The following is an 18,375-nucleotide window of genomic DNA, read 5'->3' as shown; positions in this document are numbered from 1 at the left end:
TGTTATACTTCTATCATTACGTAAAAATACAGCTATTAGTGATGAAATCAATTCGCTTGAATGCAGTTTCAGTGCTGGGTACTGCAACCTGGGTATTGAGGTGAGTCAATATTTCACTGACGCTTTTCGCACCTTTTACTTGTCAGTGTTGACTACTGGGGGGATTTAGTTGGGCAAACAGCTAGTCTCAAGTTGACCAGCTATATTTATGGTCACTTGAACCACATAACTATTTTGGAGGGCTTTTTATTTTTTGATGGGAAAAGGGAGTGAAGATATATCTGGCTGGAATTAAACCAGGCTTTTGGCTTAGTTTTAAATTCTGTATTATAGATTTTAGGAGGCAAGCTGAATCAAGCATCAGTGGTCATTCTTCTTTATGTGAACTGAAAATCCAGTCACCACATTACACTATTGCTGTAACACAAATTGAACTGCAGCCCTTAAACAAGCTACAGTTGCCCTCAAGTTAGCAATACTTCATTACAAATAATCAATGGGACACCACAATGTACACGTATATTATTTTAATTCTTATTTTAATTGAAAGTTGCAGGCTGCAGAAATATTTAATTGGCCTGAAATCTTCTAAGTAGAGGAAAATGTTCAAATGCAAAAAGTATTCGTGTGATGAAAACTGATACAAGAAACAGAATGATATTAATTTGCCTTTGCAAAAACCAGATATGTAATAAAAAACTGCCAGAGCTAGAGTTTGGAGCTGGCCATTTCTAAGTGCCCAAGCATATTCAGAAAGAGCATATTAGACGGATCTTCTCTCTCACATAAGCTACATAGAATGGACCACCTGGGTAAAATCCATTTTGCCCCCTGTCATGTCTCTGATGGTTTGCCTGCTTTAGAGCTTACCCCCATCATGTGCTCAGCCCTCTCATACTGAGCCAGCAAAGCTAGCAAGAGTGTGCTTATCTTTAGCCAATGAGGGAGATCAACTCCAATGCTTAAAATTAAGCACCTGTCCAAATGATTTCCTTATCAGAGCCAAAATTATCGATTCCTGGGTAGTCACTTTGGACAAGGAATATGCGACATTTTTTATATTGTGTTCTGTAAAGACAACCCAGTGCAGATAAACCAGTGTTTATTTGTGATTTTTAACTTATTATTAATCAAGTTCTTTCCCCCTTCCACCCCGGGCAAAACTCCTGGTGAACTGGATCAGAAATTTGCCTGAGAAATTACTTCATAATAATACCTACTCTAAGTAGCTGAGTAAGAAAACATGAATCAGAAAGCAAGACAGTTCCCAAGAACTGAAATGTGACTTGTGCTGGAGAGGAACTGATACCTAGAAGTATACAGAAGGCATAGCAAAATTTTGAGAAAATTAAGTCCCAGATTTATTCAGGTAGGCAAACAACACCTAGGAGCATCCAGAATCCAGTAAATATCTGAGAAAACGAATTGTCTTTTGAGTACAACTGATGCCCTTCTTTTAATGAGTTTGGTTTGGTGAACTGGCCTGCAATCAGAATCAGACTGTCTGTCCTCAGTACAAATAAAGCACGCTGAACTGAGAGTCAAGGACTACCATGACCAAGGATCACATTTAATGGTGGTTTTGTGGTTACTGCTTTATTGCAGATTTTGAAACATCAGTCTTTTTGCTTTGTACAAACCAATTTTCTCCGATAGTCCAAACAATCTGAACACATGCCCTTACACAGAAAGCTAACATGCAAAATGCTCCCTCTTTCTTTTCACTAGTTTAAGAAGCAAACCAAAACCAAAAATAAATCTGATTTCCATGAAATTTGCCATGCAATTTGACTGTGGTATAATCTAAGAGAAACTGTTTATTCTTCATAATTTCTGAGCTAAAATTCACCACTGGCATAATTAATGAAGTTGCACTCACTTCTGAGAGCAGTGAATTCCAATAAGAATAGAAGTGTTGAAGTCACTCAGCACTTCTGAAAAATCAGGCCACTTCTATTTAGGAACCTAAATGTGGATTTAGAAACCCAACTTCAGGCACAAGAGTATGAAAACACTAGTCTTGTTCTGTAATGTATTTTATACCATGTTTTGCTGCCTCATTCTCCATTTTTTAAAATGCCATTTGTCTCATAATGAACACTAGAGGGCATCTTTGCTTTTTCTGGTTCTAAAAGCATGCTGCATCTTCTCAATATGAGATCTCCTGGACCTCTAATTATACACTTCAGTGTGAATCCCATTCTAAAGGACATTTTTGTCCTGCAAAATGCCTTGTTCAGGAGTCAAAGGCTGAGCAACTACAAGTTGAAACACTCAAATGTAAAGATCCACCAATTACGCATATCTAGGCTGCTCACATACTGCCCATTGCGCATTGCTGAGTATGTATGGTGTAATCATTACTACTTGACACCTTTCATTGACAACTGACCTCTTAATCTAAAAGAATCACAGAATCACAGAATCACAGAATCACTGAGGTTGGAAGGGACCTCTGGAGATCATCTAGTCCAACCCCCCTGCTCAAGCAGGGTCACCTAGAGCACATTGCACAGGATTGCATCCAGGCGGCTTTTGAATATCTCCAGAGAAGGAGACTCCACCACCTCTCGGGGCAACCTGTTCCAGTGCTCTGTCACCCTCACAGTGAAAAAGTTTTTCCTCATGTTMAGATGGAAGTGTCTGTGTTTCAGTTTGTGCCCATTGCCTCGCGTCCTGTCGCTCGGCACCACTGAAAAGAGTCTGGCCCCATCCTCTCGACACCCTCCCTTCAGATACTTGTACACGTTGATAAGATCTCCTCTCAGCCTTCTCTTCTCCAAGCTAAACAGGCCCAGCTCTCTCAGCCTTTCCTCATAAGAGAGATGCTCCAGTCCCCTAATCATCTTTGTGGCCCTTCGCTGGACTTGCTCCAGTAGTGCCRCATCCCTCTTGTACTGGGGAGCCCAGAACTGGACGCAGTACTCCAGATGTGGCCTCACCAGCAGTAAATCTACACCTCTCCCATTCTGCTATTACAGCTCAACTTCTAACAGTATTTGGCACAATTTTTTAGTGAATCAATACCATAATTTTAGGAGCTAGTAAAAAACATGTAAGGCAAAACTCTGCATTAAAGGTATATTACCAAATTGTTTGTTCTGTTATTTTTCTTTTTTTAAATAAACATCCAGAGATTAAAGATTTGCCAGGTAAAAAACTGCTTAAAGAAATACTCACGCTCTCACTCTGAAAAGGGTTTAGGAAGTTTCCACCCATCTCACCATCATCCCTGGGAGTGCCAGGCTGATTGCTCATGCTCATATTACTGGGAGAGTTCTGTTAAACAAGATTTTAAAACACAGATTAAATGTTGAAGATTTTAGTTCCTTTCCCAGCTTCATCAAGTGTGTCAAAGCATCAGTGTGTCCATACAATGCACTGGGATTTCTGAAGAGGAAAGATAAGCCTCTGCAGAGTTCTCTATGCTTCAATTACTAATTTTAACCTGTGTTTCCTCCCCTGAAGTAACAACTGTTTACCTTTAATTATTGCTTTCAGGTTATAGCCAGCATCTACTACTACTGCAGTCAGGATAAACTACAAATGGCATTGTAGGAATAAGAGTTAGCTCTCTAACTACATTAAATCACTACAGTCAAATTCAGTGAAGACCACGAGCATGTGTCTGATATATGTGAACTCAGATTATATACTTTAAGGTAGACATGTGGACAGATACAGGCCACATGGAACTTTGCAAATCAAGGCCTGTATTTGGAGTCTTTGTTCATGGTGTCTGGTTTGTTGAAATAGCTTCTAGTTCAAATTTTGAGCTGCTAAATCACCAAGAGCAGTTATACACAGAATTTATAGATACAAAGAGTTAACAGAGATTTAGATAAAAGATGTCTGAATAGCAGCCAGCCACTGGATTGGGCAACTAGGTGCAACTGAAATGCTAATAAATAAGGACAATAAAAAGTTTTATGAAGATAAATTCTTTTCTGCTGGAAATGCTCCTGCACCACCACCTCTACAATGTTCAGAAAACATTTTCAAGATTCAGTTAGTTATAGAAAGAGTAAAATTAGGTAAGTGTCCCAGAAAATACTCAGAGTCAATAGCTAATAGATGATCATTGTAGACACTATAATTAGTTAGGTGTGTACAAAATTGATTTGTGGTACCCTACCATGCCTGGAGCATGGATAATTCCCTTTCCATCAGTGTTAGACTCCTATTAATGTAAGTTTTGTGGTGCAAAAGGAATGGCCAGGGAAAGGGAGGAGTGAAATCATGAACTTCATCTAAAACATTTACTACATCTACCACAGTTCTTCCCTTGAATTTTTGTGATACAGAAAATTTAAACATAATATTGCTGTTGAGATTTTACATATACAAATGCAGCAGGCTTAAAGTTTGATATGTCATAATAAACTTAACACAAAGCTAGTATCACCAATATGCAAGCTAACGAAATGCAACTCAAAGTAGTACTTTTGATCAGAGAGATCAAATGAGAACAGCTGCAAGAACCGTAAGTCAATTTGTCCTTTTTCTTATGTTAATTCTCAGTTACAATGCTAACACAGTATTTCTGTTAGCATAGAGATTTATGAAGCTTCTTAAAAAAACAAACATACTACCCTTAGAAAATAAATGCATGCTGTCTTCATTTAGTACAACTAAGGCTGCAAGAGGATAAACTTTGAGTGAAGAATTTTGCATGGATACTGAAAGGCTGCTGTTAAGTTTTGACCATATTCCCCCGAAAGGAAAATCACCATTTTCACCGGAATTAGCAAATATGTTTCTGGGTTCATCTTAATGTATTTATTTTCAGGTATAGATGAAATGTAGAATTAATTACATAACCCCATGCAGGCATAAGTGGTTTAATTAGCACCTGAAACATAGCTTATGGAGCAGGGTCAAGATCCCTCCCTTAGCCCTTTGGTTTTCTTCACAGTCTAGTTCACTCATTTTCAAACTGTGATCCTCAGATCTCCATGAATCACTGCAAAACACGTGAGGGGTCCATCAAAGGCAACTAAAAGAATTAGCTAGCTAATTAGTATCAGAAAATTAAGTCTGCTATACAACAAAGTTAGTATAGCACATATTCAGGGATCCACAACTTGGAAAAGGTTGACAACTGCTGCTTTAGTTCAACCACAACTATTGCACCTGAAGAAGGAATTAACTCAGGGAAGTCCTGTTGCCTGTGTTATGCAGGAGATTATACTAGACAATCACATCAGTCCCTTCTGGCCTTAAAATCTATGAATATATAATATAATTTAAAAACTGCTAAGGCCTTGTCACAGTTATTTTATATGATGGTCCCCCACTTTTTTTCATTTCTTGGGGATTTACCCCTATTTTATCTTGCTCTGTGTAGTACTAAGCTTTGAAATTCTGCAATCGTTACAGTGTGGCACCCCAAAGGTTCAAATTCCTGACATAAACGCTTTTATAGCAATTCTCCTGGGCTATTTTTATGGTCAGTATGGGGTCTAGCATTGTAGCACTAGCTGAGTTGTTTCAGAGCAAGTATTTCTTTGATGACTGCACAAATTCCATGGGCATTGCAAGAAACACTGGTTATTAATGTTTATTTAACATGCATAATTTCAGTTCATTCACCCCCCCCATCTCAATCTATTTCATGAAAACTTCATGTTTTGCCATTCTGCCAATTAGATTAAAATCTCCTCTGCAAAATGTAGCTATGAATTCTGTGAGCTGTACTGATTCTACCAAGACTGGATTAATTTTCTACATTTCATGGGGATAGATGATCAGCTCCTCTTAACATGTATTTTACTCCATCAAGATCCTGTGCCTGCATCTGAATGTCTAGCACCACATGCCCCAAACTGTATTAATTTCAGTGAAAAATTTGTGCCACATTAATTAGTAATCTGAAAATCTACTTGTGAAAAAGCCAGTTGCACAACTAGCTGGTGATGTATAAAGGGAGACTGAGCAAGTACAATCCTGGTAACTGCACAAAATTGGAAGGCAGCCACATATTAATTGTGCATGCATCAAACCCCAGAAATCTGCTATTCCTTGCACGCAGAACTTTTCCAATCAAGTTGTAAAAGCACTAAGTACTATTACCTACCTGAAATTGCCAATGCTATCTACAAAACTCTGCCCAAACACTCCTACCAGCATTAATGACGGCTGCATACTGGGCAGAGTGCTACTCAGAAAAAGATATTTAAAAGCTATTATGTATAATAGTATAACAACACAGTACTGTTACTGCCCAAGCAAACATCACTTTTTTTTTAATTATTTGAAAAAGACTTGCATCAAATGTGATTTCCATGATATACTTATTAAGGTTAACAAATTACGAGACTTTCAGGTAAATTTTTGGATCCAGGTTTTAGAGTTCCTGATACTCATAGTAGGCACGTATGCTGATGCTTAATATCAGTCGGTTGAATACAGGTTTTTAAAAATAATTTTAGTGACAAGCTAAGAGAAAATGCTGCATTTTGCAAGAAAATAAATAGCTGAAGAAAAAGTATGGACATTATTAAAAATGTGCTGTATGTTTATTATCTCATTGAAGTTTTATATTGCATCAATCACTGCACACCTAAGCAGAGCACAGCTAAGGCAACATGATCATTTCACCCCTCTTCACTTCTTCTTACTCTTCACAGGGCCTGAACATGTTACGGATCTTCAAAACTTAAAAAATGTAGCATTGCTATAGATATTGCTCCTTCAYAGCCCCCAAATGAGCTAGGAGACATACTGCTGTGGTCCTGCTCTCCAGGGAAGGCCAGGGAAAGTTGTTCTGAGGCTGTAAATCACCTATCAAATTTTAAAAGGACTGTGTTGCCCTATGATGAATTTCTTCTGATGCCAGATTATGTCTTCTATACTGGCAGTGACTGCAAACTCATTACAAACAACACAGCATAACACCACATGTACACAAGCGCACTTTATAAGCTACACCTCTCTCCCATCTCCCCACCAATTTGGGGAACAGTGTAAGGTTCTCCTCCTCCTCCACCTTGGATATACAAATATGTATCACTAATTGAAGATTGATTGCTGCCTTTTGAACATTTGAAAGTGTGTTTTAAATAGATTCATACTACAATCTTCTATTTTAATCTATAGATTTTCGGTAAATATTTTGTTCCCTGTTGACATATATGTTTGTATCTCACCGTATCTCAGTGCGAGCCTCAGAGTGTATCTACAGTGACATCCTTCGTGTGACCAGAGCATGTGCACGCAGGCCTTAGGCAGATGGGAAGTGGCAAAGTCTGTCCCGAGAGAAGTGTAGCCAGAGCGCTGTGCTGCCTAGTCCTGGCTCACCCAAGAAACCTCAGCAGGTAATTCGTTCAGAACAAAACATCGTGTTTGTCTTTTGGAAATTGATCAGAATTTTGTTACAGTAATTTCAAATGAATGAGTTATAAAATTTTAACTGTAACAACCCCTTCATCAATTTCTGTATTTACAGATCAAAAGCACAGAAGTGCAGGGAGATGGTTTTAGTGGTATTTTTGCTAGTTTCCATCAGTTACATCTGCAGATGCTGAGTACAAAACACAGTCTTGTACAGGGACAGATTTCTACCAATTTGTCAACACCGAATAAGCTCATTAATTCCTTATTTGAGTAAGTCCCTAAATTAATAATGATCACAGATGTAGTAGGCTTTTATTTTTATGAAAGAAATGACACATTCAAGCATGATATGATTTTTATAGATGCAACCCCCTGCAGGTTAAACTCACATTGCATATACTATTTAATGGTTGTGATAGCAAAACAGTGCTTCTTCTGCAACTACTTTTTAATCTTGCTTTTAGGGACTTAGTGATTAAGATATTAACATTGCCTTACAGAGGTGACAAATGCAATCATGCAGCGCATAAAAGTAACATCCTCATGACATTTTCCAAATTTACATTTAACTAGAATTGATCATTAGACCGATATTCATTTGTCTTACCAGTATGGAAGAGTATAACATGACCAACCAGAGTGTGAACTGGACATATATTAATCACATTCATTAACACACACCATTATGCAATAGGAAATAAGTCTACTTATACACCCTATTGATTATAGATATTGTTTTTAAACTTTCAATTAATGTTAATTCTGTCTGCACAGCCTCCAGAGCATACACAAGCAGAAAATGTAGATACATAACAAAAAGTTTAACAAAGACAATGAGAAGATGTGTTTAGAGTGAAATATCATTCTAAAAATTCTGAATATTTTATTAGATACTCACTTTGGAAATACTGTCCATGTCTCCTGAGCCTTAAATTAAAATAGATAATTATTCAATTAGTTTTGAGCTGAAATTAATCTATGATATCTATGATATTATCATATTAAAAAATATGGTTTAACAGCAATATGTTAAAACATAACCATGCTTGAACTCTCCCATCCCACTGTCTCTCTCAGGAAGGGTTTACAGTCAGTATTGAAAAATGGTAGTTCCTTCTCTGTGTACACACCTAGTGCAAAAAGGGGGAAAAGAATGAAGGATACAGTTCTGATCTGTATCAGGTCCTTCAATGGCATCCTTTAGGATGAGACAGCCTGGCATGGCTCAAAAAAGGATATGTCCAACCTCCCTGTTCTCTTTAGCCATGGTAGGGTACAGCTACTGCATTTCATTTGGGGTACATACACCTGAGGGAAACATTGCTTCAGGTTGAGAAAAAAAGTAAAATCATGGATAACTAATAAAAGATAATGTTCCAGAGAAAAATAACCACCATTTTTACTGAACTTTAGCTATCCAAAACTCCCTAGAAGATCGCTAGTGGAGTATCTCCAGGATCAGCTGGGGGGAGAGGGGGTATTTCACCAATGTCTTTGCCCCCAAAAGCAGAAGCCTACTACTGAAATTGGCTGAAATGACATCAGTTTTGGATGCAGTACAAATACTGATGATTGAAAATAATTTCTTTTGGAAGAAAGTAGGTAATTCTAAAAAGGAACAGAGTAATAGGAACCAAATAAAACTCAATATAATGTGTGCAAGACTAGCAAAAAGAATTTTTCTCATATGCTGTAGCTTTCACTTGGGTGAAGCCAAGAATGAAGGAAATATAATTTTAGGATGGATGTATCAAGAAAAGCATTTCTAGCAGCAACAGACAGTAAACAATTCTGGTCACTTATTTTCAGGGAAGACAAATTCAAACTGGAAGAGTGTCAGAGAAAAACAATCAAGAAAATGGAGTTGTGGGAGGAGACTGAAATAGCTTGGTATACTTAGCAAGGCAAATTAAAGCTGAGAAGGAATATGATATCTCTCTATAAGTGCTCCAGATACATAAACACTAGGAAGAGGAAGAGTCATTTTGTCATGGACAAATGGATAATTTTTGGTGGAAATAAGAGAAAGATTTCTTTCTATCCATAAAAGCTGTGAACAGATAACCAGTAGAAGGGTTGTGGGCAAAGAAGCTAGGAAAGTGTTCAAGATGGAGCTTGACCAATTTGTGCTTGTGATTATGTGACACAGCTGCCTACTATAGCACAAAATGAAATGCAGGAGATCTCTCCCAGTCCTATACCCCTAAAAGAACTCAGGTTCCATTCTAGAAATGAAATTAACCTTATGAAATAGTTGTAATTAATTTGACTAAACATGTAATTATTTTCACTAAAGAAAATAGCTAACCAAATGCTAGGTAGACATAGAATCCTTCTGTAACTGTTTCAATTGTAATTTTTCCTTTAGCTAAGAAATAATTCTCAGGCTATAAGAAGTGACAAAAAAAGATGTGATTAACTTTTACAAAGTTTTTCATTTGCTTCAAAATAATGATGTGCATCATTATTAATTAAAGCAGCAACCTGTTTTAGGATTATAATATGTAATAAGAAAGGCTATAAGGTCACAAGATGGCCTTACCAAAGTAATCTAGGAATTTCAGAGACCTGTTTTCCCAGAAGGAAGACTGTTCTCTTGCTCAGAATACATTTGTTAAATGAGGTTTGATGGTCTCCCCTTAAAGTTTATTTTTTTTCTCATCTTGTCATAGCCTTTTCCAGTTTCTCCCTTGCTCTTACCTGATCATACATCTTGTCTCATAATCTCCAACTTCTGAGCTATAACTGTGGTAACTTTTCACCCAGCATGGCAGTATGGAATGAAAAGGTGTTAACTGTAGCAAGGATTAACGTTGATCTCTGTCTGTGCTGGGAAGATGATAGAGCTTTTCTTCAGGGATAGAAGCAGGGGGAACTGTGACAGCTTGGCTTGTGCATGCCTGTTACATATGTAGTAGCTTGCTTGAGTTTTTCCCCATAAAGGAAAACGCTACTCAGCAGAGTGTTGCTGGTGCCCTGTGGATGCATAAGGCCAGCTCCCAGATGTAAAAGAGAACCTTGCTGGTGGGAAATGGAGATAGAAGAGGAAAGAGGTCAGAAGTCTAAGTTTCCCCTTGCTGTTGCCTGTATGACCCACACTCCTTGGTGCAGGTAGAAGTAAAGAACAGAACATGGAAGCTGTATTCAAAGTTACTGGCCTGGTGTTATGCTATAAGCACAAACAAATACAAAGTATTTATTTATCCTGTCGGTAAGCAAGAGGAAGGCTTAAATGCAATTTATTGAGCTGCAGCTTGTCGCTCAAATCCCTTTCAAGTGTCTATCATCCTTCCAGCAAAGAGTAAGAAAAAAAGTTTACTAGGCTAGTCAGAGGATAAAGCAGTGCATGTTTTGTAGAACTGTGAAAGGCTTCTCCCTTAGGTAGGAGTCCTTCAAAAATCATAGTGTCAAAAGTCAAACAGCACAGTCTTCTTCCTGCCTCTGCATACCCTGACAAGAATGCATCTTCTTTCTTGGTGTGTTAAATAACCACGTCTGAAGCTGCTTATGGGGAGGGAATAATAAAACTAACGCTTAAGAGACAGAAGACTAATGTTAGAACAAGTGACATTAGACTATTGGGATTACAACAGCCTAACACATAGATCAATATATGTAATAATTTACTTCCATGTACTTGGTTAGAACTTGCACCAGCATGTCACAAAGACACCTTCTCAAGTTTTTGAAGGAGGAAGAGAGAGAGGCAAGGAGAAAAGGATCTTATGCCATCACTTCTACGTTATTGTGATGGTATAGCTTTAGAGCAGTTTTAGTCAACTGGTTTAAAATTATACTCTGTTATATAAATAACATTCAGTAATTTTCTTCCAGAGATGCATTATATATGCCAATTCATATGCTTAAAAAGTATCTTAATATTTCTTTTTGATGTATATAAAGCTTTTTAGTGCCTAAAAGATTTTTACATAGTCTTCCACATAATTCAGAGAACTAGTCATAGAAAATGTCACTGATCATTGAAAATTCACAATGTTCATAATATTTACTATCATTACCTAATGATCCATTCATATGATGTGAATCCATTCCACCCAGTCCACTCATAGGTCCATCTGACCCTGGCCCCATTGGAAACTATAAAAGGATCAGACATTAAAAACTGGTGTTACTGTACAAATTTATTGTAGATAATCTAATAAAAAGAAAATATTTCTCAGAAAAAATAGCAAAGGAAAAATGCACAGCTCCATCTCTGTATGTGAAAGTGAAGTGAAAGTGAAGACTGCAAAAACTGTTATTGTTTTTGTTTACTTTTTCCAATGTTATCCTCATGATTTTTGGAGAAACTCATCTGTATATGCTGGCATATGACTTAGGAATGATTTATGATATACCTTAATACTTTGTGTGTGATTTTCAAATATGTTAGTGCTGACTTACCTATACTTCCATTGAAATTAAAGAGAATTTTACTACTCACTTCTATGAGTAGGTGATTAATTAATAGTTTTCAAATCCCACCCTGCCTATACTGAGAGTACTCTGCATTACCTTTGCAGTATGAACAGTTTCTGTCAGATTTCAGATATTAACCTTAAATCCAGTTGTTCAAAAACTTTAAGGCATTAGCATTACAGTGCATTGGCTAAATTCACTGATTTAGCAATATCCAGATATCCAGATTCTTAAAGTTCTACTGGCCTTTTTTCAAAAGGCGCAAAACATGGACTGTAGTTAGGCAAAGTATGGTAGTAATCAGAAAAATACAACTAAACTGAAGGCATAGAAAAAAATGAGAAAAGAAACAAGTTCTACAAATCAAGATTTTTGTCAGTTATAGAACTGCTGAAGTTTGGGTTAAAGTAGTCACCAGTAGAGTAGTTAATGAGGCAAATACTTAAATGTTATTATTTTTCATTCTTAACACCCTACTTAGATGAATAGAGAAGTTTATTTCTTCTTAAAGGTATTGATTCTATCACTTTTCATGGAGTGGTTGGGCAACGTAACACTGGGTCACTTTCAATGGTTTGCATCTCCCTCCCCAGCAGTAGAGACTTTTTATAATGAAAGTTTAAATCCTGCAGAAACTAACGTTTGATGGCAGCTCCTGGGATGGTCATACTGTACAGAAGTCTACTGCACCGCAGTGTGACAAACTAAGTCATCTCCAAGATTCACATGCACATGCTTTTAAGGTCTTTGCCTTGTAGAAAAATAGGCCCCAATGATTACTTTGTATGTATTGGCATGACTGATTTGCAAAACATTAAAAGCACTACAAAGGACACGATGGGGGTAAGCAACTTATGTGTCACCCATTAAAATGGAAAACTTGGTATTAATCATATGTCATGGGAATGTAGAAGTTTGGATAAAACAAGGCTGTATAATTCAAAAAAATATAACTAGATTTATATTTACATTAGGTCTGTTGGGTCCAGGTGGTACTGCATTCATTAAAGTGTACATGTTGTCTCCAGAGTTGGTTGAATCTGTAATAAGAGATTATTTTAAGTGCTAATATATACCTTTCAATAAAACTACTCACCTAATACATTTCCTGTCATTTTGTTCATATTATTTCTATGCCTGAATCACTGATACACAGTGGCAATATAATGGAAGATTTCATTCCCTTGCTATCTATTACTACCACACAACAGAACTATGAAAAGAAATAATTGCAATGGTCCCTAGGTGACTACTTCTAGACTCTAGTTTTATGCTTGACTGTTAAAAGGTTTATAAATCACCAAGTATCTGTAACTATTTAATTCCTTAAACCCTTTTTCCTGGAGTTCTAAATTACTTCACTCATCTTCAACATTCTCTATAAAACAGGAGTTTCTGTCATATAAATACTTCCTGTAATTTGTTTTCCATCTGTAATAATCATTAAATAGCTTCTCATTATACAGACTTCACGTCTGCATAGCCAATAAAAATCTTTTGTCCTCATCTGTGTCAGCCTATTAGATTTTGGATATATCTAACTCTTCAGTGGAATACTGTGCAAAGGACAGCTTTAGCTGATATATCTTCATGGTACAGAGTGGCGCAATACTTCAAAACTGGCCTGAGTCCAAAACCAACAAAATCATGTTGGCACAGTGTGATGTCTAAGCTAATAAATTCTGCCAAGAGTTTTACTGGGCCTTACCAGACATTGACAGAGCTATATTGCTTCTTAGTCTGGGATTAGCTCACATCATAGAACCAGAGGAGAGATATGCCTTTTTTCTCCAATCAGTGTATGTGAACTTTCAAATTGGAGCACCTCCAGAGTTGAAATGCAAGATTTAACTAACAAGACATACAGAATACAACTCACTGAACTCTCCTAGTTGAAAACAGAAAAAAACAATGCCTGCTGCTAACACACATGAAGTCTTAATATCCCTCATCAATATTTGTAAGAAGGAGAAGGCAAAAAATGCAGCAGATCAGTAGACATATTAGGCAAAAAACCTTTCACAAGGGAACTTGACAAGAGATAGGCCATGTAACAACAAAGTTCACTGAGCAGAAAATGACCTCAGAAAAGTTTAAATAAATCCCTAAGGGGACCGTGTATCTTTAAAAATTATAGGCAACTCTGGAAAAACAGTACCTCTATAGTGTCTGCAAAAAGAGTAAAAGAACAGGCAAGTAGCTCAATATCTAGTTCCTCCAAAAGACCATTCCATCTGTTTGAACCATGAGTTTTGAGCTTAACAATGCACAAAACACTCCTGAGCTGTAAATCTTTTTCCAAGACAAGGTGATGGGGGAATTTTGAGTCAGAACTAGTGAAAGCAAGAAAACCTAGATCAGACTGAAGTGTGTTGGAAGTGGGATTGCAGCCTGACTGCATGCAAGAATGTATTTGTGCATTCACAGGGCAGTTAAAATAATGGTCATTGACTACTCCTTTACCCTTCTGATATAGTTTTCTAAGCATTAACTGTGGTGAGTACATAATTCCACTATACACAGACAACTATGCATCCCTGCAACATTCAAATATACTGTTTGAAGAAGAAGGAAACCAAAAGCTTTCAGCCTAAAGTTAGAAAAACTAAAATTAGCAGATAAAATTTATTTTTGACGTTCGAGGTGGTAGACAACAAGTTATTTGACTACCAGATCCCTTTGAATCAAACAACCCTGGCTCTCCACAGAGAAACGCATCCCTGTGTTCTGTTGGCTTTCATAAAGAATACATATGGGTTGATTGGGCCATGGAAACATTCAGAGCTGGAAGGGCTTTTTTTCAGAGGTGAGTGAGTACCTTTGCAAAATTCTCAGGTGACCAATGTGTAAGTGTTCTTATATTTTGGAAAACAGAAGCCTTAAAACACCTTAGCGTTTCTTTAATTGAAAATAGAAACAATTCCTCAACAGAAGCTTTATTCAGAGCGCACAGAGACAACTTACACATGACATAACTGCAGTGCTGATTGTTTTTAAAAGTGCAGGCTCTCTATGGGTTTGTTTCTATGTCAAAAGAGATTTTAGCTTTTAACTGCCAGCTCACATTGATCATCTTTTTCACTAATTATGTGAACAAGGAAGCCCTACTCTTTATCTCAAGCTGCATTTTTAAAGCTCTGGAATTGTATTTAATGAAGATTCTACAGTGGTGCAAGAAGTTTTCATAGGAAGTTAGGAAACTTCCCCTACCCTCTTGTGCTGCAAAGGACCACAACAACATGTAGGACTGAGGACTTATAGCATCACTGAGGTGAAAAAGTCCCTGTTAGCTGGTGAAAGTGTGTTACAGAGACAGATGTTGGCCAAAAGGAGCCCAAATATTTACTGAATACTGGGTTTCGTAAGATGTAATTAGTTTCTTTTCAACACATTTCTGATGCTATCCATGGGAGAAGAGCATCCTCCCAATCTTGCAGTTCCTCCTTCATGTCAGATATGTTGCAGAACACTGATGGAGGGAGATACTTGCATCTAGCTGCCCAACTCTGAGCCTTGAGAATCTAGTTAACCGTCTTGAATCCTCCCATCCTCCTCCTTGATTCTTTAAACTTGAATAGGAATGGTGGCCAATCTTCTGGATGGCCAAATTCTCCCTGTGGCCAGAATTCCAAGATACAGATCATGAAACTGGGAGAAACAATGCAGCAGTGAAGTGCTGGAACAGATCACAAACAGGACATGACAATCGTTCCTCTGGGGCCTTACTTCTCCATTGCAGGACAGAGCAGAGCAATTGTCCAGTACTACCCTGCTGTCAGTCAGATGACATAGCCAGAGGATGCAGTCATGCTTGTGATTCATATGTACTCAAGAGCTATACATTGATCAGGTCTATCCCATAGGATATTACAGTGGAACGTGCACAGGATTCAGAAATTTCCTGATTTCCGAACTGGTAGAATTGCCCTAAAGGATATGAGCAGAAACAAATACATATTCTGTCTTCTTTCTTTTTTTCTTTCTTTTTTTCCTTGCTATTGCTAAAATAATGCAAGAAAAGATGGGCTCAAGAGCCAGAGATATGAATTGCTTTGAATTGTAGAGATTCAGTACAATGCTTTATATCTCTGCAACAGAGCAGAGAGAGAAAGAGAGTGAAAGAGCATTAAGAAAAACTGACACAGAAAGTACAAAACTAATACCTTTTCATTAGCTGCTGCTTGCTGAAAAATGTATATAAATTGGATTTATGCATTTGTCTGCATTAATAGTATAGAAAAATCTGAAAAAAAGGAATCTGTGTACTTCCTAAAGCCCTTAATAATTTGCTTTTATTTTTTTCTGAATATATTTCAATACCTGCTGGACTAGGCATGATGGGTGTTCCTGGCGGCCCTCCACCTCCCGGAGGACCCTAGAGTGGGTAGAAAATACCAGTTAGCATGAAAGGAAAAAAAATACCACAGTCAAGAGTGAATACAGTACAAATGAAAAAAAAAGCATCATAAATGTCATGAGTTACTCTAGTAAAAACATGCACATTTTCTGATAAGCTAACAAAACAATCCATTAAAAGATTAAGACAATGTTGCGGGTCAGCAGGCTCTGGCACAGAGTTCTGGTATATGTAGATCTATGGATCCAAGAAGATCCATTAGTCAAGAATGTTGCATCATGCCATGAGTCAGAAAAAAATAACACTTGGATAAGGGCATAAGACAATTGTATTTAATTCCCTCAAGCCACTTCTGTTAGCAGTCATTTTCCTCTGTCCACACATCAATGGCAGCATAACAGTGCTTGCAAAGCATAAAATAAAGACATGTCTTATGGGTACAGAAGAGACTAGTCATCTAAAGAAAGTTTTCTCTTTTAGGCAGACTTGGTATCTTGATGCCCCGGCAATCTTAATTCAGTCTGTATAAGATTCTACAATTCTTTCTCATAGTATCTGTAGATATAATTCGTTCACAAATTAATGACAAAAGAATAAAAAAGTGTCAGGATGATGCCAGATGCCAAATTTGGATACAGTCATATCACTTGCCTACAGTGCTAAATCATAGAAAACAAAAAACAAACAAAAAAAATCAGTTTCCGGTATTTCTGTGTTACAAATCTGTTTATGGATAAACATTGTACACAGACTGCTCTGGTTGTGAAACAAGATTTTTAAGGTTCTTTAAAAATGCCTCAAATAATTTTATTCTAAACATCCTAATAGCTTAGTAAGAATTGAATCATAATTTCTTGCTTCCTACATTTGTAGATACATGAACATTTTTAAGTAACAGGAAAAACTACCTTCTTACAATTTGATAAAAATGTTCTAATGTCAATAAATAAACTGATCCCCCCCACATTTTCCATAATAGAAATTATGCAGTTCACTAACAAAAGAAGATTTTCATTGCTATATGACTTTTATTATATTTTACATCTTTTGTCTTATTTAAACATTGCAGATTTATTTTTTCAAACAGGGAGGGTTTTTTCAATAGCACTAAATATAAAGGTTTGATTATTCCTGTATGTTTAAAAGGATATTGCTGAGATTTGCCATGATATATATTCACAGAAATATTCTGGATGGAGGCAGAGAAGTTTTGGAATTAAAACAATAGACACTGCTTCTCAATGGCCTACTAAAAATAACATTTCTTACAAAACATTTAGCAATAATACACTAGTGAACATTATTTTCAGACAATTGAAATCAGTATTGTAGCAACTTTCTGACTGATAGCACTCCTCCCCAGGTTCATGCAAGTAAAATATATAACACTTCAGGGGGAAGCACCCCTGTCTCCCAGTCAGTGATTAACTATCAGTTAATTGTAGATAAAAGAGAAATCTTTTACCCAGCAGCAGGATCAGCAGTCAATCAACAAGTATACACCTCTACACCCTTATACATTACACCACCTACCAGTTCTTCATCTTGTGCTTCCCCTTTACTGTGAACTAAGCAAGATCACTGAGTGTCCCTTTTAAAATACGTTAGAAATAAGGCTTGCTCCACCTTGCAACTCACAGATCACGTTATACAAGTCAAGGCATAGTCACAACTTCATTTCATACTGCCAGAAGCTCCATAGTATTTTTTCCCCCAAAATTATAATTGGATCAGTAATAAACATGTTAAGATTGCTTTTGCCAAAAGTGTTTGAAAGGCCTATTCAGCACTCAGCAATGAAAAATTTCTCCATTTCTATCTCTGTAGAGTTACAGTCTCTAAATTCAAAAGGGACCTTTAGATCACATATTCTGACCTTTTGGGTATCACAGGCTATGACATTTTATCCAGGTACTTGTGCACTAAGCTTACTAACTTAAGTTTGCTAGGTTTATATATATTTTCCAGAATGATACCAAGAGATGTAGAAACCACTAACTAGTGATTTATTGCAAAGGCTAATTATCCGCACTATTAATGTTTGCATCTAATTTTTAATTTATATTAACTGTCATTCCTCTGTTAGTAAGCCTCTTGGTATCAAGTATATTTTCCCTGAGAATGTATTTATATGCAACTAAATCATTTCTCAAAAACCTGTCTGATAAACTAATCAGATTAAGCTTTCTAAGCATGTAGTTCTATATCATGGATCCTTTGGCTGAAAGGCTGATCCTGGAGTTCCCCAGCCCATAGTCTGCCCC

The 18,375-nt window shown here is 37.0% G+C and overlaps 1 protein-coding gene across 1 annotated transcript in view; it reads right to left on the bottom strand.

The window, feature by feature from the left end:
- The window catches only part of SSBP2 (single stranded DNA binding protein 2), a 175,831-nt gene that overhangs the window by 14,550 nt on the left and 142,906 nt on the right, over nucleotides 1-18,375 (bottom strand). Inside the window, exons 11-15 of the mRNA XM_026070465.1 lie at nucleotides 16,075-16,129; nucleotides 12,724-12,794; nucleotides 11,355-11,433; nucleotides 8,234-8,262; nucleotides 3,181-3,279 (exon numbers count right to left, since the gene is read on the bottom strand). Of these exons, the coding sequence (XP_025926250.1) occupies nucleotides 3,181-3,279; nucleotides 8,234-8,262; nucleotides 11,355-11,433; nucleotides 12,724-12,794; nucleotides 16,075-16,129 (333 nt within the window). The remainder of the gene's footprint in view (nucleotides 1-3,180; nucleotides 3,280-8,233; nucleotides 8,263-11,354; nucleotides 11,434-12,723; nucleotides 12,795-16,074; nucleotides 16,130-18,375) is intronic.

This window comes from Apteryx rowi, unplaced genomic scaffold, assembly GCF_003343035.1.
Source record: "Apteryx rowi isolate R43461 unplaced genomic scaffold, aptRow1 scaffold_310, whole genome shotgun sequence".
In the NCBI taxonomy this organism is placed as follows: Eukaryota; Metazoa; Chordata; class Aves; order Apterygiformes; family Apterygidae; genus Apteryx; species Apteryx rowi.
The sequence above is the reverse complement of the archived record's forward strand: the minus strand, read 5'-3'. Positions and strand labels throughout refer to the sequence as shown.